At 45.4% G+C, this 25,573-nt stretch overlaps 1 protein-coding gene across 1 annotated transcript; it reads right to left on the bottom strand.

Annotated features, from left to right (window-relative positions):
* Window positions 1–475: 475 nt before the first annotated feature.
* LOC145348699 (zinc-binding protein A33-like) lies at window positions 476–18,866 on the bottom strand. The gene is made up of 4 exons (XM_080196856.1): window positions 18,396–18,866; window positions 17,341–17,363; window positions 16,114–16,229; window positions 476–1,026 (listed from the first exon to the last, which is right to left on the bottom strand). The coding sequence occupies exons 1-4, from the start codon at window positions 18,864–18,866 to the stop codon at window positions 476–478; spliced, it is 1,161 nt and encodes a 386-aa protein (XP_080052982.1).
* Between the last annotated feature and the right edge of the window lie 6,707 nt (window positions 18,867–25,573).

The following is a 25,573-nucleotide window of genomic DNA, read 5'->3' as shown; positions in this document are numbered from 1 at the left end:
ATGACGCAACAACCAATTGATTTACGGACCATTCGAAAACCCGCCTCCCTCACGATGACTGACAGGCGGTTCAGCGAACCAATCGCCTTCTAAGCTTCATGAACCCCGCCTCCTCAGTCTCCAGCGACCAATCGATAGTCCCCCTGAACCGCCCCCTCAATGTAAATGACATCCATCCTGACCAATCGGCTTCTCCATTCCCCGGATCCCGCCTCCCTCACTCAGTGACAGACACAAACAACATGTTGAGTTTCTGCTTCTTGGATTTAATGATGAACTGTGGAATCTTTGAGAAAAACTGTTTCGATTCCAGCGGTTCACAGATTGTTTTGTTTGAAGAATCATTTTACAAATGTAATCATGGAGCCCCCAATGTAAATTATAATTCTATATAATAACCACAATATGAACAGGTTCCATCAGTTTACAGCTGGCAGGAGGCAGGGAGACGGTGTGAAATTATGGGATGGATCTGTTAGAGACCTTTAATCCTGCAGATTGTCAACGGCGCCGAGTTTTTCCCGTCGAAGTTCCATCCCGGGCTGAAGAAGGGAAAGATTCTCTCAGTGAAAGTGTGGGTGAAAGTGTGGAGATGGGACATGTTGTCCGCATTGTAAAATGACACCTGTCCACCTTCATAGTCCAGGGAAACCCCGATCTTCCGGAGATTCACACTCGGGGTGAGGAGGGTCAGTAAGGGGGAGGTGAGGGCAGAATAAACACTTCCGGAAAACAGCCTCACAATCCAGAATCCGGACTCAGGTCTCAGGGGGAATTCCCCTTTCCTGTTCACAGACTCTCGGGCCACTCCCAGATCCCACCATGTCTTCTCCCCCACCTCCACCTCCCAGTAATGTCTCCCTGATGTGAATCCCTCTGATCCCAGGACAAAGGGCCAGTAATCAAACCTCTCCGGGGTGTCAGGGAGCGGCTGCCGTTTGTCTCCGAGTCTCACACTGGTCCGGTCCTCAGACAGGATGAGCCGGGGACTCGCTGTGTTCGGATCCAGAGTCAGAGAGGCTGGAGCTGGGGGAAAGTGAAAATAACACAGTCAGTGATTTAGAAAGAGGGGGTGGGGAGGGGAGAGAGTGAGGAGTGAGGAGGAGAGGAGAGAGGTTTGTGAGGGGGAGAGGAGAATGAGGGGGAGGAGAGAGTGGGAGCAGGAATGGGATGGCAACATGGAGCCGGAGGGAGGGGAGAGGAGGGGGAATAGACCAGAAAGGAGAGGCAGGGAAGAGGGGAGAGAAGATAGTGAGTGACAGAGAGAGAGGGAGGGGGGATGAGAGGATAGGTGGAGGGGTGCAGTTGGGAAGAGAGAAAAGAGGCAGGAATGAGAGGGACTGGAGGGAGCCGGAGTGTAAAGAGGGAGATTGAGAGTGGGATGTGGGAGATTCAGAGTGGGATGTTTTTAGTGTGGAAGCAGGAGAGAGAACGACAGAGCAGATGACAGGGATTGGGATAGTGGGTGAGAAAGAAAGAGCAGAGTAGAGAGAGGATCTGGAAGGCAGATAGTGTGGGAGGAAGAAATAAACAGACCCTTCCGTGTAAAGACAGGATGGGAAATAAAGCAGGAGGGGCATGGAAGAATGTGAGAGAGAGGGAAAGGGGAGAGAGTCTGAAGCGAGTGAGGGGGAGAAGTATACCAGAATGATGAGGGAAGGGGATAGGAGGTGAGGTGGAGAGAGATTATGTGTCGATGGGGGAGTATAGGAAGGTGCTGAGAGAGAGTGGGTGAGGAGCAGGGTCAGGGAGCAGGAGGGACAAATGAGTGGTTGGCAGGGAGATGGGATGGTTGTGGGAAATGGGAGAGAGATTGCGGGACAGATTGATTTCCAAGTTAATTAGTGTCACAAGTAGGCTTACATTAACACTGTAATGAAGTTAGTGTGAAAATCCCCTCGTCACCACACTTCGGTGCCTGTTCGGGTACACTGAGGGAGAATTTAGCATCGCGAACCAGCATGTCTTTCGAACTGTGGAAGGAAACCCACACAGATGTGAGGGAGAACATGTAGATTCTGCACAGACGTGACCCAAACCAGGAATCGAAAGCGGCTCCCTGGCTCTGTGGGGCAGCAATGCGAACCACTGAGCCACCATGCCACACAAAGTAGGAAGAAGAGACGAATTAAAGAGGGAGAGACAAAGGAAGAATGGGAGGTGAGTGAGAGAGGGAGAAAGAGGAGGGAGAGAATGTAGGTGGAAAGAAATTAGTGGGGAGAAGGGGGGAGTATGTAAGCAGAGGAGTGCATAAGTGACAAGGAGAGAGAGATAGCAGGGTTGGGGAAGGAGAATTTGAGAGAGGGAAGATAGGCTGTGAGAAGGAGAGTGGGGGGGTGACAGTTACGGTTGAGGAGAGAGGGAGAGGGGACAGAGGTAAAGGAGAGAAAGCTGGAGACAGCGGGTGGGAGGCGATATCTCTGTGAAACATTGTGTAAGTGTCACTGTACAGATTGTTCACAATCTGCGTCTGTAAGATATCACACAAAACCTCAATTCCAAGAACAAAAGAATTCGGAACAGGATTAGGCCATTCGGCCCCTCGAGCCTGTTCTGGACAAGATCATGACTGATCTGATTGAATATTGTCAGTGATCCGGCCTCTGCTGCTCACTGGGGTAGAGAATTCCAATACAAGTGACCCTCTGATAGAAAACAAAATCTCATTTCTGTATTAAATGGGAGATTGCTAATTTTCAAAATGTGCATTATACAAGACGCCATCGCAAGGGAAACATCCACTCAGCATCAATCTTGTCGAGTCCCCTCAGCGTCTTGTATGTTTCAATAAGATCACCTCTCATTCTCCTAAACTCCAATGGATATCGGCCAAATCTGCTCAGGCTTTCATGATAATATAACTGCCTTCATCCCAGGAATCAGTCTCTAATTCAATGGTCATTTCTTATATTATGTATATTAATAATTTGGATAAGGGAAGTGAATGTACTACTGCTAAATTTGAGATGACACAAAAATAGGTGGGAAGGCAAGTGCTGAGGATGACAGGGTCTACAGAGGGATAAAAAAAATTAGGTGTGTGGGTGAAAGCTTGGCAGATGAAAAATAATGCAGGAAAATGTGAAGTTATGCAGATTGGTGGGAAGAATAAAGGAGCTGGATATTATTTAAATAGAGAAAGACTGCAGAAAGCTGCAGCACAGAGGGATTTGGGATCCTTGTGCATAAATCACAAAAAAGCTGGCATGCAAGCTCAGCAAGTGTTAGGGAAGACAAATGGAATATTGACTGTAATTGAAAAGGGAATGGAGTATGAAAATAGGGCCGTCTTGCTAGAACTGTACAAGTGACTAGTTTGACCACACCTGGAATACTGTTTTCATCCCCTCAACTCAGAAAAGACATGCCATCATTAAAAGTAGTCCAGAGAAAGTTAATTTGATTGATTCTAAAGATGGCAGGATATTTTTATCAATCGAGGCTAAGTAGGTTGGGCCTGTACTCATTGGAGTTGAGAAGAATGAGAGGTGACCTTATTGATATATACAGGATTCTCAGGGGGCTTGACAGCTTGGATGCTGATAGTTTGTTTCGCCTTGTGGGAGAGTCCATGACCAAAGGGCATATTCTCAGAGCAAAGGCTTATCCATTTAAGACAGAGATGAGGAGGAATTTCTTCTCTCAGAGTAGTGAATTCTTGGAACTCTTTACCGTAGAGAGGTGTAAAGACTGGAATATATCTTTGGGGCTGAGAGAGACAGATTTTTAATCAGTAATGGAATCAGGGTTATGGAAATAAGGTGGGAAAATGGAGTTGGAGGATTATCACATCAGACCAGTCCTGATCTCATTGAATGGCAGAGCAGACTCAATGAGCTAAATGGCCTACCTTTGTCTTATGATCTCATGATCTTACGTAAGGAGATCAAAATATTTCACATTCCTCCAAATGCAGCCTCACTAAGGCCCTGTATGCTTGCAGGCACAATTTTTTATATTTGATTGTCCTTACAAGAAACATTAACATTCCATTGATATTCCTAATTACTTCCTGTAAATGCAGACTAAGGTTTTGTGATTTTTACACCAGGACATCCAGATCCCTCTCTTCACTAAAGTTCTGAGTTTCTCAGTGCGATATCAGACCAGACCCCAAACTTGTTACAATATTGGATGAAGCTCCATATTCGGTTATGTTCAGAATAGGAACAATCAACGTTTTTTTTGATGCACAGAGCAAATTTGAAATCCCAGTTACTGAAGAAGGGTATAAAGCCATGAGATTCAATACTTTGAAAGAAATACAATAACCTTTGAGACAGCGTCAGGGCATAATGGTTGGCAATGCTGCCTCACAGCTCCAGAGACATGGGTTCAATTCCAACCTTGGGTCACTGTCTGTGTTGAGGTTTGCACATTCTTCCTGTGTCTGCATGGGTTTCCTCCGGGTGCTCCCATTTCCTCCCCACATCAATGATATGTGGATTAGGTGGATTGGCAATGTTAAATTGCCCCTTTAATTTTTGTGTGTGAGTGTGTGCCCTGTGATGGATTGGTGTCTTAACACCCTCTGCCTGTCGACATTGTCTCTGACTCGCCAGGACCCTGAATTAGAGTAAGTGGGGAAGTGAGGAATAATTTTTTCTATTAAAGAGTCAACAAAGCAAACAGTTAATACTATATATCTTATACATAAATAATGAACAAGGTAAGCATGAATTAAAAGGAAATCCTAATTACTCACTAAGGGGATAAAGCCATAAGATTCCATAATTTGAAAGAAACACAACGCACAGTGGTGCGTTGGTCAGCTGCTACCTCACAGCTCCAGGCACTGGTCTCACACACACCTCAAACCTCGTGTTAGATGACATGACCAAGGCAGAACACACCGACTTTCTCAATAATCTGTCCAAATGTCAATGATCACCATTCATTAAAAACCTTCCATAAATAATGGAGAATCAGGTGGCTGGTATTAATGAGGAACAACAAGATGCTTTTATGCTTAAAAGAATAGTAGAAATAGAGAAATGAATGAGATTTGAAGTAGATAAATTTCCCCAGACTTGGTGGTCTCTTTCTCAGATGCTGAAAGTCATGACTGTCAAGAAAGTTGATGCATTGGTGGTTATCTTTCAAAATTCTACAGACCCTGGAATTGTTCCTGCAGATTGGAAGGTGCAAATGTAACTCCGATGTTTAAGAAAGAAGGGAGAGAGAATATGGAGAATGAAAAACTTGTTAGCCTGACATTAGTCCGACGGAAAATGCTAGGATCTGTAACAAATGATGGAATAACTGAACACTGAGAAAATAATGGTGAATTTGGGCACAGTCGGGATTTCGGAAAAAGAATCAGTTTGACAAACTGCATAGGAACAGGCCCTTCGTCCTTCCAATCCTGCACCGACCATGCTGCCCAACTTAACTAAAACCCTCTACCCTTTTGGGGACCATATCCCTCTGTTCCCTCCAATTCATGTACATGTCAAGACGCCCCTTAAAAGTCACTACGGTATCCGCTTCCACTACCTTCCCCGGCAACCCAGTTCCAGGGACCCACTCTCTGAGTAAAAAATTTGTCCAGATCAATTTCCATCTGCCATCTCTCCACCCAAGTCTCCAACTGCTGTATTCCCTGATGGTCCTCATCGCTATCCACAAATCCACCAACCTTTTCATCATGTGCAATCTTACTAATCAATCCAGTTACATTTTCCTCCAAATCATTCATATATATTACAAACAGCAAAGATCCCAGTAATGATCCCTAAGGATCACCATTTGTCACAGCCCTCCATTCAGAAACTCACCCTTCCATTCCTACGCTCTGTCTTCTTTGACTTTATCCACTTTGCTAGTTCACCTCTGATCCCATGCAACTTTAGCTTCTGCACCAGTCAGTCATGAGGGACCCTGTCAAAGGCCTTACTGAAGTCCATGTAGACAACATCCACTGCCCTACTCTCATCAGTCATCTTTGTCACTTCCTCAAAAAACTCGATCAAGTTTGTGAGACACGACCTCTCCTTCACAAAACCATGCTGGCTCTCATGAATACGTCCACTTATTTCCAAGTGGGAATATATCCTGTCTCGAAGAATCCTCTCCAATAATTTCCCTCCTACTGAAGTAAGGCTCATCGGATTGGAATTACCTGGATTATTCTTGCTACCCTTCTTAAACGTAGGAACAACATCAGGAATTCTCCAATCTTCTGGGACCTTCTCTGTAGCTAGTGAGGATGCAAAGATTTCTCTCAAGGCCCCAGAAATTTCCTCCCTTGCCTCTCTCAGTATTCTGGGCTATATCCCATCAGGCCCTGGGCTATGGAGGGCATTAAATATGACGAGAGGTTGGAGAAGCTTGTTTTGTTCTCACTGGAACGATGGAGGTTGAGGGGCGAATTGATAGATTATGAGGGGCATAGACAGAGTTGATATTCAGAAGCTTTCTCCCAAGGCGGAAGAGTCAATTACTAGTGAGCATAAGTTTAAGTTGCGAGGGACAAAGTTTATAGGAGATGTACGAGGTAAGTTTTTTTACACAGAGGGTGATAGGTGTCTGGGACTCTCTGCTGAGAGAGGTGGAAGGAGATACGATAGTGGCTTTTAAGGGGAGTCTTGGCAAATACATGAATAGGGTGGGAATGGAGGGATATGGTTCCCGGAAGGGTAGGGGGTTTTAGTTCAGTTGGACAGCATGGTCGATGCAGGCTTGGATGGCCAATGGGTGTGTTCCTGTGCTGTAATTTTCTTTGTTCTTTGATATGTTGACCTTCATCGTGAGAGGATTTGAGTATTGGAATGGGGATGTTTTGCTGCAATTATATAGCACATTGGTGAGGCCACACCTGGACTACTGTGTGCAGTTTTGACCTCCTCATCTGAGGAAGGATGTCCTTGCTATAGAGGGAATACAGCGAAGGATTACCAGGCTGATTTCTGGGGTGGCAGGTCTGTCATACGAGGAGAGACTAAGTCGGTTAGGATTATAGTCACTGCAGTTTAGAAGGGTGAAAAGGGTATCTCATAGAAACTTTAAAATTCTAACAGAGTTACACAGGATAGATTCGTAATGAATGTTCCAAATCGTGGAGGAGTCTGGAACGAGGGGTCATAGTTTGAGGATAAGGGGTAAACCTTTTAGAACTGAGGTGAGGAGAAATTTCTTCACCCAGAGGATGGTGAATCTGTGGAATTCACAATAACTGAATGTAGTTGAGGCCAAAATGTTGTGTGATTTCGAAAAGAAATTAGATATAGTTCTTGGGGCTAATGGATCAAGAGATATGGGGAGAAGGGGGGATCAGGATATTGAATTTGATGATCCGCCATGATCAATTTAAAAAGCAGAGCATGTTTGAAGGGCCAAATGGCCTACTCCTGCTTCTAATTTCTATGTTAACTAGAGAACTATATGGAGTGGCAGTTATCTGTCAACCACCTGAAATCAGTTCATTCATGAGTGTTAATCAGTGCAGCAGGAAGTAAAACTAGCAAGCGACTCAGCAGAGGGTCTATAAATAAGACACACCTTTCAAAATGCATGGCCAGTAATAGTTGCATGAGACAGGTGACTGCGCTGGACTGGGATGGAGACTGAGTGAGGGGTGAATCAGGTTCATGCGGGAATGAAATGCACAGGGAAAAGAAATGTGGTTATCATTGGAATTATTCTAAGTTAATTAAGTGAATAATTTAATTAAATTTAAGTATATAACATGAGGAACAATGCAAGACAGGTGTTCTGTTGCAGTTGAGGAATGTGTGATTTTGGATGTCCAGGTAATCCATGACGAACACATCTACAGAAAGTGTGAGCAGCTGGAGGACTTCCAGATCAGAATTAGTGAGTTAGAGGCTGAACTGCAGACACTGCACAATGTAAGGGAATGGGAGAAATCCCTGGATAATTTGATGTGGAATATGGTCACACCTCTTAGAATAGGCTCATCTGTTTTGGTCAGCAGTGAGTGACAGGAAGATATGATCGAGAGTGAGACAGGGAAAGGGACTGAGCAGACAATAATGGAGGAACCTCAGACTTTGCAGTTGTTGAAAAGATTTGAGGTGCTTATAATCTGTGTGGATGAAAACAAAGGCTGAAAAGTGAGTGAGCAGTCTAACCATGGCACTATGATACAGGAAGCCTATCAAGTGGGGGATAACAAACAGGAATGTGGTTGCAGTAGGGGACAATATAGTGTGGGACACAGATATTGATCTCTGCAGCAAAAGCGAGAGCCCAGACAACTCAGTTGCTTGATCGTACCAGAGTTCTGAGTTGGAGAGGAATTTTCACTGTAAGTGGGAGGATCCAGTTGGCGTGGACTATTTAGGTACCAAAGACATAGACAGGACAAGCAAAGAAGATTGTCCTGGTCCACTCCACTAATGGTCAATCAGGGTGATATTGTGGGCTGGGACACTGAGGTTGGAGGGAAGTGGTCACACAAGCAGGGGTATTTGGGATGTCTGTAAAGGGCATAGTCACTGTGAGAGGCTCAGTACAAATTAAGGAGCAGAACCTCAAAGGTAATAATCTCTGGATCATTACCTGAGCTACATGTAAACTGGCAGAGGGAAAATGAGATGGCAAAGATAAATGTTCAAAGGCTGGTGTCTGGATCATGGGCATTGGCACCAATATTGGGGATAGTGGGTTGTTTTGATTTGATTTATTATTGTCACATTTATACTGTGAAAAATATTGTTTCTTGCAGGCTATACAGATGAAAAGTACTATTCATTGAGTACGTATGAGAGAACGAAAGTCTTGGATGCCAAATATAGTGTTACAGTTACAGATGGGGTGAAGAGAAAGCCAGCTTAATATATGATAACACCAATCAAAAGTCTGATGGCAGCAAGGAAGAAGCTGTTCTTGAGTTGGTTTGTACGTATTCTCAGACTTCTGTATCTTTTTCCCGACAGATACAAGAAGTTGGAAGAGAATATGTCCAGGGTGCACGGGGTACTTGATTATGCTGGCTGCTTTCCCTGAGGCAACGGGAAGTGTAGAAGGAGTCAATGGATGGGGGGCTGGTTTGCATGATGGATTAGGCTACACTTTGTAGTTTGTTGCGGTCTTGGTCAAAGCAGGAGCCACATCAATGCTTTCTATGGTGCATCTGTAAAAGTTGGTGAGAGTCATGGTGCTCATGCTAAATTTCCTAAGCCTCCTGAGAAAGTACAGGCACTGTTGATCTTTCTTAACTATCGTATTGGCATGGAGGGACCAGGACAGGCTATTAGTGATCTGAACACCTTGAAATCTGAAGCTCTCGACCATTTTCACTTCCTCCCTGTTTTTGTAGACAGGAGCATGTCCTCCAATACATTTCCTGAAGTTGATGACTCTCGTTCATTTTACGACATTGAGGGAGATTGTCGTCACACCATTTTGCCAGATTCTCTATCTCTTTCCTGTAGCCCATCTCATCATTGTTTGAGATTTGACCCACTACGGTTGTATCATCAGCAAATTTGAATATTGGGCTGGAGGGGAATTTGGCCACATGGTCATAGGTGTTTGAGGAGTATCGTCAGGGACTGAGGAAATAGCCTTGTGGAGCACTGGAGTTGAGGATGATCACAGAGGAGATGTTGTCACCTATCCTTACTGATTGTGGTCTGTAGAAAAGAAATCTAGGATCCAGTTGCAAAGGGAGGAGCCAAGCCATCGGCCAGGGAATTTCAAGATGAGTTTTGTCGGAATAATGGTGTTGAAGGCTGAGCTGTAGTCAGTAAATAGGAGTCTGACATTGGTGTCCTTGTTAACTAGGTGATCCAGGTTTGAGTGTCGGGTCGGGGAAATGGCGTCTGCTGTGGACATTTTGCGGTGATAGGCCAACTGTCGTGGATCCAGTCAATCTGGGAGGCTGGAATTGATTCGTGCCATGACTAACCTTTCAAAGCATTTCATGATGGTGGATGTTAGAACCACCGGACGGTAGTCAAGTTAAAGTTTATTTATTAGTCACAGGTATGGCTTACATTAACACTGCAATGAAGTTACTGTGAAATTCCCCTAGTCGCCACAGTCTGGCCCCTGTTCCAGTCAATGCACCTAACCAGCATGTCTTTCAGAATGTGGGAGGAAACCGGAGCACCCAGAGGAAACCCAAGCTAGCACAGGGAGAATGTTCCAACTCCACACAGACAGTGACCCAAGCTAGGAATCGAACCCAAGTCCCTGCTAACCACTGTGCTATCTTGCCACCTCCCCCACTTCCCCCCCGCACCCCCCCCCCCCTACCCCCCCGCCACCCCATGCTGCCTCATTGCTGGGACGGTCGACACCTGAACTGCTGGAATGAGTGTTCCAGGAAATTGCATAACACGGGAAGTAAAAAGGGCTTCAAACTGAACTCAGAGGGTAAGCTACCTTGAATATATGTGGCAAATCCAGGGGGAGATTCAAGGCAAGAAACCATCAAAATAATATGGGAAATGGGGATCAGAGAATAACGGGAATGGACAAACAGATAAAACCTTCGAATACACCAAGAGTCAAGACTAATTAGTACAAAGATAATAAAAATATGAAACTAAAGGCTCTGTATCTGAATGCACACAACATTCATCATAAAGTTAACAAATTGATAACACATATTGAAGTAAATGAATATGATCTGATTACAGAGACATTGCTGCAGGAGGAAAGGATAACATTTACTAATATTCAAGAAGAATAGAAAGCTAGGTAAAAGTGGAGTGGGAGCACTGTTTATCAAGGGCCTCATTGGTGCAATAGCTGGAGATGATCCTGGTTCAGGAGATCCGGATATAAAATCGGTTTGGAGATGAGGAATAGTAGGGGAAAGAAGTCAATAGTGGGAGTTGTCCACAATCCTTGCAACAGTAGCCACAATGTGGGTCACAGATAAAGAGACAGTAATAATCATGGGTGATTTTCATCTAAGTATAAACCAGAAAAATCAGGCTGTAGTTGACTGGATGGGGAGTTCACAGAATTCTTTCGAGGAAGTTCCTTACAGCGGAACGTTCTGGAATTAACCAGAGAGTAGGTTATATTAGACTTGTCTTTATGTAATGTGACAGGAATAATTAGTGAATTCTGAGCGAAGGCAGCACTTGGTCACCGCAACTACAATATGATTGAATTTGAAATCCAGTTTGAAAGGGAAAAGAGAGGGTCTAAGTTCGGTATTTTAAACTAAAATAGGGGCAACTATCTGATCATGAAAGCTAAGCTAGTTGTAGTGAACTGGGTCCCCAGGCTTGGGGATATATCGATACAGAAGCAAAGGCAGATATTTAAGATGATATTTCAGAATATTCAGAATAAATAATTCCTACTGTAAAGAAAATCCCCAATGGGAGGACCCACTATCTGTGGCTCACTGAAGAAGTTAAGGAAAGGCTCAAATTCATGGAAAAACATATAACTGAGCAAAGATGAATGGCAGGACAGATGACTGATGAGAATGTAAAGAATGGCAGAGATCAAACCCCCACAATAATGTAGCAGCAGCAAAATAGGTATCCAGTTTTCCCACACTAAACATAAGGAGAAGTCACATTGTCTGTACAAACTGGAGACATTTGATATAACTGGAGACTCAATACAATCTTGATCTTCCATTGGATGGTGATGCCCCACCCAGAGGAACAATCTGTACAATTAATCCCTGGTCTTAAAGGGACCACTGGAAACCCTAATAGAAATGATACAAGGAGTTATTTCCTCTGTTTCCTTTCTAATATTTATACCGGAAACGACAACATCAAAACAGAAGACTTCATCATCATCACAATGCTGTTCCTGAGATCCTGCTTGGACATTGGTTTTCTCATTTTCTACATTCAAACACCGACTGTTCCTTAGAATAATTCCACTGGTTCTAAAGTGTTTAGGCTCACACTGCAGGAATGAAGGGAGCTTTTGATGATTTCTCTGTGACCAGGAGGTGAGTTATTTTTCTTACTCCTGCTTGCTGAACATACAACATAGAACATAGAACATTACAGCGCAGAACAGGCCCTTTGGCCCACAATGTTGCGCCGACCAGTTAAAAAACAATGACCCTCTAACCTAAACCAAACCCTTTCCATCCATAAACCTATCCACGGATCTCTTAAATGCCCCAAACTAGGTGCATTTACAACTGCAGCAGGCAGGGCATTCCAATCCCTCACCACCCTCTGGGTAAAGAACCTACCCCTGACATCCGTCCTATAACTACCACCCCTTAATTTAAAGCTATGCCCCCTCGTGCTAGCTTTCTCCATCCGAGGAAAAAGGCTATCACTGTCCACCCTATCGAAACCTCCAATCATCTTCTCTGTTTCAATAAGGTCCCCTCGTAGCCGCCTTCTTTCTAACGAAAACAACCTCAAATCCCTCAGTCTCTCCTCATAGGACCTCCCCTCCACACCAGGCAACATCCTGGTAAACCTCCTCTGCACCCTCTCCAAAGCCTCCACATCCTTCCTATAATGTGGGGACCAGAACTGCACACAATACTCCAAGTGCGGCCGCACCAGAGTTTTGTACAGTTGCAACATGACGCTGCGGCTCCTAAATTCAATCCCCCTACCAATAAACGCCAAGACACCGTATGCCTTCCTAACAACCTTATCTACTTGATTCCCAACTTTCAGGGATCTATGTACACATACACCTAGATCCCTCTGTTCATCCACACTATTCAGAGTCCTACCGTTAGCCCTATACTCAACGCATCCGTTATTCCTGCCAAAGTGAATTACCTCACACTTTTCCGCATTAAACTCCATCCTCCACCTCTTGGCCCAGCTCTGCAACTTGTCCAAGTCTCCCTGTAGACTAAGACACCCTTCCTCACTATCTACCACACCTCCGACTTTGGTGTCATCAGCAAATTTACTAATCCACCCAACTATACCCTCATCCAGATCATTAATAAAAATTACAAACAGCAGTGGCCCCAAAACAGATCCCTGAGGCACACCACTCGTAACTGAACTCCATGACGAATACTTACCATCAACCACCACCCTCTGTCTCCTATCCGCCAGCCAATTCCTAATCCAATTTCCTAAATCACCCTCAATCCCATACATCTGCAATTTCTGCAGAAGCCTTCATTATTGAAGCCTGACATTATTGTTACCTTCTGCAGAAGGTAAAGGAAAGTGTTAAATTAAAAGTGGATGCATTTAGAGTAGCTAAGAGTAGTGGGCGAGAAGAGGATTGGGAGAGGTTTAAATGTCAACAAAGAATGACAAAGAAGTTGTTAAAGAAGGGTAGGATAAACTATGAAGCTGGGCTAGCGCTAAATATAAAAAAGGACAGTAAGAGTTTTTATAAATACATAAAAAGGAAGAGGCTGACTAGGGTGAACGTTGGACCCTTAGAGGATGAGAGGGGGGACTTAGTGATAGGGGATGGGGAAATGGCTGAGGCCTTGAATAACTTTTTTGTTTCGGTCTTCACAGAGGAGGACGTGAATAATTTGCCAGGTGTTCGCGATGGAAAGATGGTAGGAGTGGAGGGCCTGAATGACATTATTGTTACTGGAGAGGCAGTGCTCGACAGACTGGAGGGACTGATTGTGGACAAGTCCCCAGGACCAGATGGAATGCATCCAAGGGATCTGACAGAAATGGCGGAGGTGATAGTGGATGCCTTGGTGATTATTTTCCAAACGTCGCTGGATTCCGGGGAAGTGCCGGAAGATTGGAAAATGGCTAATGTTACGCCGTTGTTTAAGAAGGGTGGCAGACAAAAGGCAGGGAATTATAGGCCGGTTAGTTTAACGTCTGTTGCAGGTAAAATGTTAGAATCCGTGATCAAGGAGAAAATAGCGAGGCATCTTGAGGAGAATTGTTTGATAGAGCAGACACAGCACCGTTTCATTAAGGGGAAGTCGTGTCTGACAAATTTATTGGACTTCTATGAGGATGTGTCGAGGGCGGTGGATAGAGGAGAGCCGGTGCATGTGGTGTTTCTTGATTTTCAGAAGGCGTTTGATAAGATGCCTCACAAGAGGTTATTACAGAAGGTCAGGGGCATGGAGTTGGGGGTAGGGTGTTAGCGTGGATAGGGGATTGGCTGTCAAATAGGAGGCAGAGAGTGGGGGTCAATGGGTGCTATTTGGATTGGCAGTTGGTGACTAGTGGAGTGCCCCAGGGGTCGGTGCTGGGGCCTCAGCTATTTACCATTTATATAGATGATCTGGAGGAGGGAACCGAGTGTATGGTGTCGAAATTTGTTGATGACACCAAGATTGGTGGAACGGCAAATTGTGCGGAGGGTGTGGAGAGTCTGCAGAAGGATCTAGATAGGCTAGGCGAATGGGCCAGGAACTGGCAAATGGGATTTCATGTTGGCAAGTGTGAAGTTGTCCACTTTGGTAGGAATAATGGTAGGAAGGACTATTACTTACATGGCGAAAAACTGCAATATGCGACGGTGCAGAGGGACCTGGGGGTCCTTGTGCATGAGTCGCAAAAACCCAGCCTGCAGGTGCAGCAGGTGGTCAGGAAGGCGAATGGGATGCTGGCCTTCACAGCGAGGGGGATTGAATATAAAAGTAGGGAGGTCTTGCTGCAACTGTACAGGGCACTGGTGAGGCTGCAGCTGGAGTACTGTGTGCAGTTTCGGTTGCCGCACTTATGCAAGGATATTTTGGCCTTGGAGGGAGTGCAGAGGAGGTTTACTAGGCTGATACCGGAGTTGAGGGGGTTGATCTATGAGGAGAGGCTGAATAAACTAGGCTTGTACTCGTTAGAGTTTAGAAGAATGAGGGGAGATCTCATTGAGACATATAAGATGATGAATGGGATGGATAGGATAGAGGTGGAGAGGCTCTTCCCGCTCAGAAAGGACAGAAGGACTAGAGGGCACAGCCTCAAAATAACGGGGGGGGGGGGGGGCAGTTTAGAACGGAGTTGAGGAAGAACTTCTTCACTCAAAGGGTGGTGAATCTCTGGAATTCTCTGCCCGTTGAAGTGGTGGAGGCTGCCTCGTTAAATATATTTAAGACGTGGGTTGATAGGTGTTTGATAGGCAAGGGGATTAAGGGTTAAGGGGAGAGGGCGGGAATGTGGAACTGAGACACGACAGATCAGCCATGATCTTATTGAATGGCAGGGCAGGCTCGAGGGACTAGATGGCCTACTCCTGCTCCTATTTCTTATGTTCTTATGTTCTTTATCTCTCACTCCTGCTGTGTATTCATGAGGATTTCTTATCCCCTGTTCCCTCCTCAGGAACGACAGAACATTTTCCCACACTGCAAACCCGCGGGAAACTGGACAGAGATTTTGTTCTGAAGATCAGCTCTCAGAATGGATTGGGCCTCTGATCAAATTCATCAAGTGAGCAATGGGTTCACTTGTTCACTACCTCAATGGAGTCACTCAAAAACTCAACCTCACTCAATCCAAACTGCCCTGTCATCCTCCCTATTCTAGATGTAAAGCTTTGATCTAGACTCTGTGACTGTGTGAAACCTGTGGACATTTATAACCACCCTTGTATTCCAGAGCTTGAACATTTCAATAAGATCATCACATTCCCTCCCTTATCCACTGCAGACTCGCACTTTCTGCATCCATCCTCTTGATTAAGGTGTCCAATTCCACCAAACAGAATATAAGAACATAAGAAATAGGAGCAGGAGTTGGCCATCTAGCCCTTCGAGCCTGCCCCACCATTCAATAAGATCACGGCTGATCTGTCGCGGCTCAGTTCCACATTCCCGCCCTCTCCCCATAACCCTTAATCCCCTCTCTTATCAAAAACCCATCAACCCGCGTCTTAAAAATATTTAGCGAGGTAGCCTCCGCCACTTCAACACCTGCTCTCTAATGTCTGTGTGTCTTCCTGATAAATGATGATAAAAAAATGTTTCCCACAATGACAGAGGAGACCAGTCCAGTCTCCTGGAGCAATTCCATTTCACATCCTGAGATTGGTGCTCTATTCCTCTGGTTATACAGATCCCTTCACTGCTTTGACACACAGTGCAGATGGCTTCAGACACTTCCCCAGAGGAACCTCAGAAAGAGAAATATGAGAATGGGGAGACTGCAGGTATTAACAACTGGAAATGTGAGTATTTAAGCTGGATCTTTGGAGCCCATTCAATATATTTACAACTGGATTGATAAGCAGGACAATTAATATGAGACTTACCGGGGTTAATGAAGCTTATCATTTCTCTCCATGCTCTGTACTGTAAAAGGTCTTTGTACTTTCTGATAGGCAGGGCGGCAGGAGACACTGAGAGTTTGTTATACTCCTTACTAATCCTGTAAATGGTAAAAATGATGCTATGAATTTGTCTTTGTTAGGAGAATTTAGAACTTATTTAAATGGTCAAGTTTACAGCATGTTTGATGACAGAGAAAATGTACAAAGTGAAATGTTAATCTTGTTTCTCTAAATGAGAAAGAAATAACTTTTAAATTCAAGGGCAGAGAATGGAAACGGCCACGTCTTGAAAAAGGTTCAAAACATGATAACAGACATCACAGACTGCAGGAAATGATAAATGTTTAGCCTGTCCACTTGCTGTATGATAAACAAAGTTTGTAGAACAAAGACAAAGACTGAAATCATCCCAAAGTTCAATATGCAATTCTGCAATCCCTGGCCCCACAGAATCCTGCTCTTCTCTACTCCCGACACCTTGAACATCTCTGATTTCAGTCACTCCCACATTGGGAGCTGGACCTTCAGCTGTCGACGTCCTGAGCTCTGGAATTCTCTCCCTGATCCTCTCTATTTTTCTTTCTTTTTTCTTCCTTGAAGACGCTTTCTCAAATCTACCTCTACCATCCAAATTAATCTTTCCTTATTTGGCTCTGTGTCAATTTACTTTGTCATGCTCCTGTGAAACTCCTTGCAATATTAATTTCCAATAAAAGTTCTATGTGAATACAAGTGTGGTGTTGTTAAGGACGCAAAGCCAATTTTTATTTAGTACAATCTTAGAATCCATTCTCCCTTTAACCTGAGACTTTCTCGGGTTGGTCAGGCTCCATGCAGGGACATGGGTGTCCCACTCCTTAGAAACATGGACTGCGCGGTTCCCTGAGAGTCAGTGGGAAGGTCACAGACACTAACAGCCAACATCGGGCAAGTGATCTCTTCCAGCCTGGTTGTATTATTTACACTTCCCTGTTATTTATTACAATATCGTAGAACAGTTATGTAAAATCACTGTAATGAGTTGAGTTATCATAAAGTTCTCGTCAGTGTGTATACGCGGAGCTTATCATTTCCTGCAGTGTGTGATGTCTTGGTAACTAATGACCGAACATTTAAAGTTGTGACAACAACCAATAAATAAATACAAAATAACACATCACTGAGTTTATTTTACCAAACTGCAGAGTTTCAGTAAAGAACATGTCCTACCTTCTCTTCCAACAAGCTTCCTCCTGAAAGAAATTAACCAGGAACAGTGAGGATGACAATAACAGGTTTCAGGAGCAGTTAGGCAGGCTGGTGAAATGAGCAGACTCAGAGCAGATGAGATTTCACACGGAAATGTAAAGTGATGCATTTTGGAAGGAAGATTGTGGAGAGTCAAATAAACTGGAATTGAACATCAGTCCCGCTCACAGACGCAGTGACTCACACACCGTCCCAGACACACCCACACACTCACAACATGGAACTGGAACTGGATTACAATGGGAGTTCCAGGAGTAAATCAAACTCGGGAAACACGAAAATAATCACAAACCAACTGTGAAAATCAAGAAACTTATTACAGATATTCCCGGGAATCTTATTCAATGTGGGATCCATTAGTTCAGAGTTACAGCAGAATTTCCACGGAATAGACAGAAATCAGTTACTGTTTTTCAGTAAATTCTATATTAATTTCACCATTACCATCAGTTATTCAGTGACTGTGTGAAGTTGCCCTGAACTGAGACACAATATATTCCCTCACCTTCAGAAATATCAGCTGGTCTTTTTGCTCCATCTGTTTCCGCAACTTGGAGAGTTTCTTCTCAATAGAATTTAAATTCTCCTGAATCTCTCGAAGGTTTCTCTCCATCGGTTCTAGAATCCTCTCCTCTTCTTCCCTGACATCTCTGAGTAATCGCTGCTCTTTCTCAGTGAGAATCTGGCGCATTTTAGTGAACTCGGATGTGATGTGGGTCTGCAGACTGCTCGACTGTTCCTACCCAATGAAATGTGAAACATAATTAATGGTCCACGATAAAGGGAACAAAACTAACCGAGATCCCAGAAAATCAGCACAAGGAGACCTTACCCTAACTTCAGAAATCTTTCCTTTCTGTTTCTCTTCCATTTCTAGAACCGCCAATTTCTTCTCTGTGAGAGAAACTAAAGAAGATTTGAGCTGATCCTGTGATTGGGAGAGAAAATCACAGAATGAAAATGCTGTATGTTGAAAATGTGATAAAACTATGAGGTAAATAATATTTCCCTTTTACCTTGTAGATTTCAACAGCTTCATCGGTGGGCCGGAAGCGGTGCTCTCTGTGTTCCCGCGAATCTCTACAAATCAGACAGATCAATTTCTTATCAGTTTCACAAAACAGCTTCAGTTCTTCCTGATGTTTCTCACAGTGAAGTTTACTTTTCTTCTCTTTCGGACTCAGCTTTAATTGTCGAGCTTTCTCGGCCAGATTCGCTAAGGCCCGATTTACCCTGAGGTTTCTTCCCGGAAACTCCTCTCTACATTCGGGACAGGTGTTTTTCTCCTTCATTTCCCAACATTGGGTGATACAGGAGCGGCAGAAGTTGTGTCCACAATCCAGTATTACCGGATCAGTGAAGAAATCGAGACAAATGGGACAAATTGCCTCCTCGGTCAAACTCTGGAGCTGTTGTCTGGAAGCCATGCTCACACTCAGCACTTCCTGATTCAAACCGCTTTCAGTTTCGGTGTTACTGCCGCACATCCTCAGTTCAGCTATTTACTGATGAAGTTCACTGCAGCACTCAGGGAAGTACTATTACAGAGTGGGCCATGTCCCCGCCACTTCCACACTGGAGATAACAACTGGCGCGGTCTCAAGATAACGGTGGGGAATCATTGAACTCTGTCGGCGGCAGGCTGGGCTCCCGGGGATGTTGTGGATGTGGTAAACACAGTAAGACGTCTGACAACACCAGGTTTTAGTCCAACCGATTTATTTGATCGTAAACTCACAAGCTTTCGAGGGGATTCCCTCTTCGTCAGCTGATTCACCTGGGGACTGTCTTGAAAGGTACACAGATTCGATAGGCCGATTAACCTCTTTCTGTGTTGTATCAGCCTGGCAATGTTATTTATTCAGAACCTTGGATCTGACCTGATCAAATCCAAATTAACAAATCCCATTTAGTAAACCCCATTGTTTGAGATGTTCCCTGACCATTCTGCGAGAAGGATTTACGCAGTAAAATTCTGCAACAACTGAATACATGCTGCTATATTTAGTTGGTTTAGAAACCCGCAATGAAAATATTTAAGTACGAATCGTTGCGCTGACAGCGGGAGTTAACAACAGCAATCGTGGAGCACAAGTGTTTGGAGAACTCAGGAACTGAACAGGATCGCTGCAGGCTTGGTATCAAGACCCTGCCTTGTGTAAGTCAACTCCAATCTGCTGCACTCCCGGTTTGTCTGTTCATCTGATGAATATCGCAATGGGATTCATTCTGCCGGATGAAATGTTGGACACTGAACTTTCCACGGATTTCATTCAGACATCCCAGAGGATCACAGAGTCACTCAACACAATAAAATCAACTATGATCTCGATATGTTCCATCTCAGGCTCGTTCTGATATAACTATTATTCCTCATTCACTGAGATCACTGTTAATTGATTAACTGTTTCCAAAAGGACATCGACACGTCTCTCTTTCCAACAGCCGCTTATACACAGCTCTGGTAATGCAGTGTTAGTTGTTCCTGACAGGAATTAGGAATATTCCCATTCTGTCCTTTCCAGCCTTTCAGCCTCAGCATTGAATTCAGGAACTTCAGCTTCTAACCACCGTTACCATTCTGCTGTAACCATTAACACTGCTCTGGAACCACCTTATGCTTCTTCACCAGTCCCATTCCCCATTCTCTTATACTTTGCACCGTTACACACTTAGACATTTAACCTCTCCTGTCTTCCACCATTTCATAGAGTTTTACCCGTTGTTACTCTCCGTCCTTTTCCCTGACACTGTCCTTGCTGAGAAATTGTTTACTCTGTAAAATAGGAATGTAAGGTGTTGTTCATTTCCAGCCATTTCCCTCTGGCGCTCAACACAAAGCCCAAGTACTCAGGCTCAGAACCTCCCGGTAATTCCTTCACCTCCGATCCCAGATGGCTGTATTTGTGCCGTTTTAAGTCCCGCACAACCCAATGCCTTGTATTCGTCTTCGTACCGCACTGTGACACCCACCACTGTAACTCTCTGATCGACCGTGAGTATTGTTTCAGGTTTCCAGAAGGAACCGTCCTTGGCCACTAGTCTTGGCTCCTTGTAAGATGTTGAGCAGTACTTACTGACATCTCGGTGGAGTTGTTGGAATCCCTTGCTGTGCTGTTTAATTCTTGCGTTCTTTACAAACGGGCAACAACCGAAATGTGGGCGATGGTTTTGTTTGCTGCCTCGCATCACTGATATGATTTGATAGCGTTTGATATCTCCCCCTTGTTAGGGATGAACTTGTGGGATAGAGCTTACTTCAAAAAAGTAAGTTGTTAATGAGACGAGATGGTTTCATTTGGAATGCTGTATTTATTTATCTGTCTGAGGTTTATTTGGGTGTTTCAGTTTGAAGGATGCTTGCGATTTCCTTTTTGGTGTACCGGCATCCTGCAAATCTCGGCTCGAGTTCCCTCAGGAGTGTAACTTGCTCCGGGGTTCACTTACAGGCACAGATCCCCGGCTTAGAATTGACCTGAAGAGCTTCCAGGCGCTTCTGGGTGCGCAAAGCGACATGTATCTGCCTGTCGTGCTGGCTCAGCCCAGACCTGGTGGTGAAGCTGAGCTCGCACTCGCTGCATTGGTATTCCCCGACTGTTACAGGTTACCTTTCTCCGCTACACTGAGGGCAGTGCCAGGCAATGGATTGATAGTCTCCTGTTTTACCGCAGAGCCAACGCCTGGTTCTGATGTTTATAACCTGGGGCACTTTGGTCATGTGGATGTTGGAGAAGCCGATCGTGCGGAGGAGGGTGTTACAGGGGCTGCAGAACAACCCGATCAATGGGGGTAATGGCTGATCACCTCTCTGACTGATACTTGGTCATAAGTCGGCTCGACAGTGACCCCTTCCATGAAGGTGGTCGTCTCGGATGTTTCTCCATTTGTGTCAATTGCCGCTCCATTGGCCGGAGTTCCCCTTCCCTTCTTGGAAACGCGATATTTCTTCTAAAAGGAGATTTGTGTTGTTACAAAGTTCGCATTTTCCGGTGGATGGGCCGTCCACCTTGGAGGGAGTGCAGAGGAGGTTTACTAGGCTGATACCGGAGTTGAGGGGGTTGAGCTATGAGGAGAGGCTGAATAAACTAGGCTTGTACTCGTTAGAGTTTAGGAGAATGAGGGGAGATCTCATTGAGACGTATAAGATGATGAATGGGATGGATAGGATAGAGGTGGAGAGACTCTTCCCGCTCAAAAAAGACAGTAGGACTAGGGGGCACAGCCTCAAGATAAAGGGGGGGCGGTTTAGAACGGAGTTGAGGAGGAACTTCTTCACTCAAAGGGTGGTGAATCCCTGGAATTCTCTGCCCGTTGAAGTGGTGGAGGCTGCCTCGCTAAACATTTTTAACTGGCGGGTTGATGGGTTTTTGATAAGAGAAGGGATTAAGGGTTATGGGGAGAGGGCGGGAATGTGGAACTGAGCCACGACGGATCAGCCATGATCTTATTGAATGGCGGGGCAGGCTCGAAGGGCAAGATGGCCTACTCCTGCTCCTATTTCTTATTATGTTCTTATGCTCACTCTTCGATAACAGTGTCGTCCGCCACTGGGTTGGCTGCCTCTCCTGCTCTGGGACCCGAACTCAGCTGCCAACAGGGCTGGTAGCAATGGCGGGGGTCTCAAGATCTCCTCTTGGGTTGGAGTGACGGAAGATCTTGTTACTCGCTCCGGAGAGCTGGAACATGTGTGGCGGTGACATTGACATTTTGCACATTGCGCTGCGACAGACGCCACTGCGGGGAGGTTGTTTATCCGGGACGGATCCCAGCCGCTCTGAACCATCAACAACGGGATTCCCATTCCTTGATACCATCTTGAGACTCAGTGGGTTATGGGGAGAGGGCGGGAAAGTGGAACTGAGCCACGACAGATCAGCCATGATCTTATTGAATGGCGGGGCAGGCTCGAAGGGCCAGATGGCCTACTCCTGCTCCTATTTCTTATGTTCTTATGTTCTTATGTTCTCTGATCCACGCAGATCGCGGCCGTCTCGTACTTTTCCCTAGTCGTTGAGTCTCTCAGTAGCGGATTACTGAGTTTACCAGCGGGAGCCAACGGGGAGGAGCGACTGTCTCTGGTCGCTAAAAACAGGAGAAAACTCCACAGAGACAGCTCGCCAGAATTCATTCTCCGGGGAAACCCGCCCAAGAGAGCCAGAGTTACTCCCGCCTGTGTTCGCGGGTTGTCTGGTACTCGAGCCAATATCGCAATGGGATTCCCTCTGCCGGGCAAAATGATGTGAGGGTCAACTCACTCTGCAAACTTCCTTGGAATCAACAGAGCGTCTCAGAGACACCGCACCAAAAAAATCAATCACAAGCCTCGTGTTTCCCACCTAAAATATTTCCTTATATTTTAAATCGTTGACTCGGGTCACTGTTAACTCCTGACTTTCGGTCTATTACAAAGGAATTGGAATTTCAGAGCAAAGAATTCTCACTGTAAATAGACAGAAGCGCGGTGGCACAGTGGTTAGCATTGCTGCCTCACAGCGCCAGGGACCCGGGTTCAATTCCAGCCTGTGTGGAGTTTGCACGTTCTCCTCGTGTCTGCGTGGGAATGCTCCAGTTTCCTCCCACAGTCCACACGTATGCGGGTTAGGTTGATTGGCCATGCTAATTGGCCCCTTGGTGTGTGATTGACAGGGTAAATACTTGGGAAGGGCCTGCGTGGAATTGTTGCTGGTGAATGCTCGATGGGCCGAATAGCCTCCTTCTGCAGTGCAGGGATTCTGTGATTCTATTCAATGATCCTATAAAGGGCCTTGGTGATTGGGCAGCTGTTATTAAGATGTGGAGATGCCGGCGTTGGACTGGGGTGGACACAGTAAGAAATCTCAGAACACCGGGTTAAACTCCAACAGGTTTATTTGGAATCACGAGCTTTCGGAGCGCTGCTCCTTCACCTGTTGGACTTTAACCTGGTGTTGTGAGACTTCTTACTGAGAAAGAAGACTTCCGGCATTCGACTAATACTTGTGAACACTACGGAACAAGTTAGTCAGTTTCCTGACTTTTCTCTATTCCGGTGGCGGTTCTGTTATGTTACGAGATATGGGGATTATTCTAACTCTGGCGTCCTTTCCCAATCCTTACCCCATTCCCTTATTCCTTCCGGCCTTGTCTGCGATTCTGTTGTTGGATAATTTTCTGTCGGTCAATAACACAGTTTTCACCTTGAATGACAGTGAAATTAATGGATCATCTCCTTGTCTGTTTCAGTGTTTTCTGAATGTTGTCTGTATTTGTGATGGGGACACGGGTTTGGGTGCGCGTGAGGTGTGAAGTGTGTCTGATTATGTATCCAGTTCCCACAACAAATCTTTGCATTCAAATCACCTCCCTTGGCCTCGCTGCTCCCTATCTTTGTAAACTCCTCCAGCCCGATAACTTATTAAGATCTCTGAGCTGTTCCAATTCTGCCTCTTGTTAAACCCTGATTCCCTTTGGTCCAACATTGGTGGCTGTGTCTTCAGCTCTCCCGGCCCGAAGGCCGCGGTTCCACTAATACCTCCCGACCTCTCTCCCCTCCTTTAAGATACTCTTTAAATATTAAGATTGACGCCGTTTTTCGATATCTGGTGAATAGGTTTGTTTCGGTGGCTCAAATCAACTTTTGACAATTACTTTAATAATTATTTTGTGGGCAGCATCAAGACTGTATTTAATTGAACCCCGGTTAATTCACCTGACGAAGAGGCAGTCCCCTCGAAAGCTTGTGAGTATATTATCAAATAAATAGGCTGGACTAAAACCTGGTGTTGTCAGACTTTTTACTAATCCACTGTAACCATGCCTTACACGTCAGATTGGGGATAATCTGATGATTTTTCCTGTGTTTTGAGCAGGAATGATCTGAACAGAGGAATAACCAGATGAAGAGCGCAATGTAACGTTGCAGTGTGGGTGTCAATCAGTGTGTGTGATGTGCGAATGGAGCTGGTGAATCAGTGACACTCAGGATCACAGAATGTGGTGAGAAAGCTGAATCAGCTGAATTTGGGACATTGTCTCTTTCTGAACCCGGGGCTCCGGGTCCTTTCCCGGGCTCCCCTCCCCCACGCGCTCTTTCCACCACGTGACGCTGTGCTGCGTCCAGCCCCTCCCCCTGTCCCCGCCTACGGTGCCTAATCCTCCAATCAGAGCCGCGCTTCATCCCGCGCTCTGACCTTGGGTGGGAGGACAGAGCGCGGCTGCTCCTCGCGCTCTGGGCGGAGCTTTTCCTCCCGCGCGCCCGCTTTCCCCCCTCAGCCGTCCAGAGCCGCATCATGGGCGCTCATTCAACTTCATATGAGTCCAACACCTTCTCATGGGATGTCTAGTTTCACTCCATTCCATGGCCTCCTGAGAGTTTGCATAGAGGCTGCCGTGAGATGCGGAGCCCAGTGCGTCTGGACGAAGCCGAACTGAACATCTCCCCCAGCCGGAGCAAAGACCTGAATTCCAGAGATGGAGTGAGAGTGACTGCCCTGAACATCATCACAGCATTTCACCCAGTGTGGCATCAAGGGGCCCCAGCGAAACACAACTCCATGGCAATCGGGGGGAAACTCTCCACTGGTTACAGTCTGGATTATTACTGCAGGAACATCAGCATCAAGCTGCTAAAGTCCCTGGTTCTGCAGACCCCAGTCGGGGGAACCATCCTTCCAGCACCTATCCTGTGTCAATGCCCTTTTCATTGAAACTCTGGGGAACAGATGCCGAGTGTATTTATTCTCATCTCACATGACAATCTTCAGTTCAAGTCAACTTTGAAAATGTGGATTTGATCCGATCTAAATGTCAGATGATATAAAAATCATAATGTGATCTCGCAGTGGAAAGAGACCATTCGGCTCATCCTGCCTGTGAATCTTCGAAAACTGCCCCCACTTCTTGGGCCGTTTTTAATGGGGAATTCTTTCCTGCAGCACTAAGATTCTGTCAGCAGGTGGCCGCGCTGCGCTTTGTAGGAATGAAAGGTTTGAGTTCACACACATGGCGGGATTTTCCAGCCCCCAAACCAGAAAATCACACCCAAGGTCAACGGACCTTTGAATGACTTCTGTCCACCCCCTCACCCCCATCCGCCAACGCCTCTACTTTCTCAGGAGGCAAAGGAATTTTGACGTGACCGCAGCAACTCTCAGTAATTTTTTCAGATGCACCATAGAAAGCACCCTTTCCCATATAGAACATAAGAACATAAGAA

The sequence above is a fragment of the Carcharhinus amblyrhynchos genome, chromosome 9 (assembly GCF_965287045.1).
Source record: "Carcharhinus amblyrhynchos chromosome 9, sCarAmb.v2.hapA, whole genome shotgun sequence".
Taxonomy (NCBI): domain Eukaryota; kingdom Metazoa; phylum Chordata; class Chondrichthyes; order Carcharhiniformes; family Carcharhinidae; genus Carcharhinus; species Carcharhinus amblyrhynchos.
This window is presented reverse-complemented; position numbering and strand designations above follow the sequence as displayed.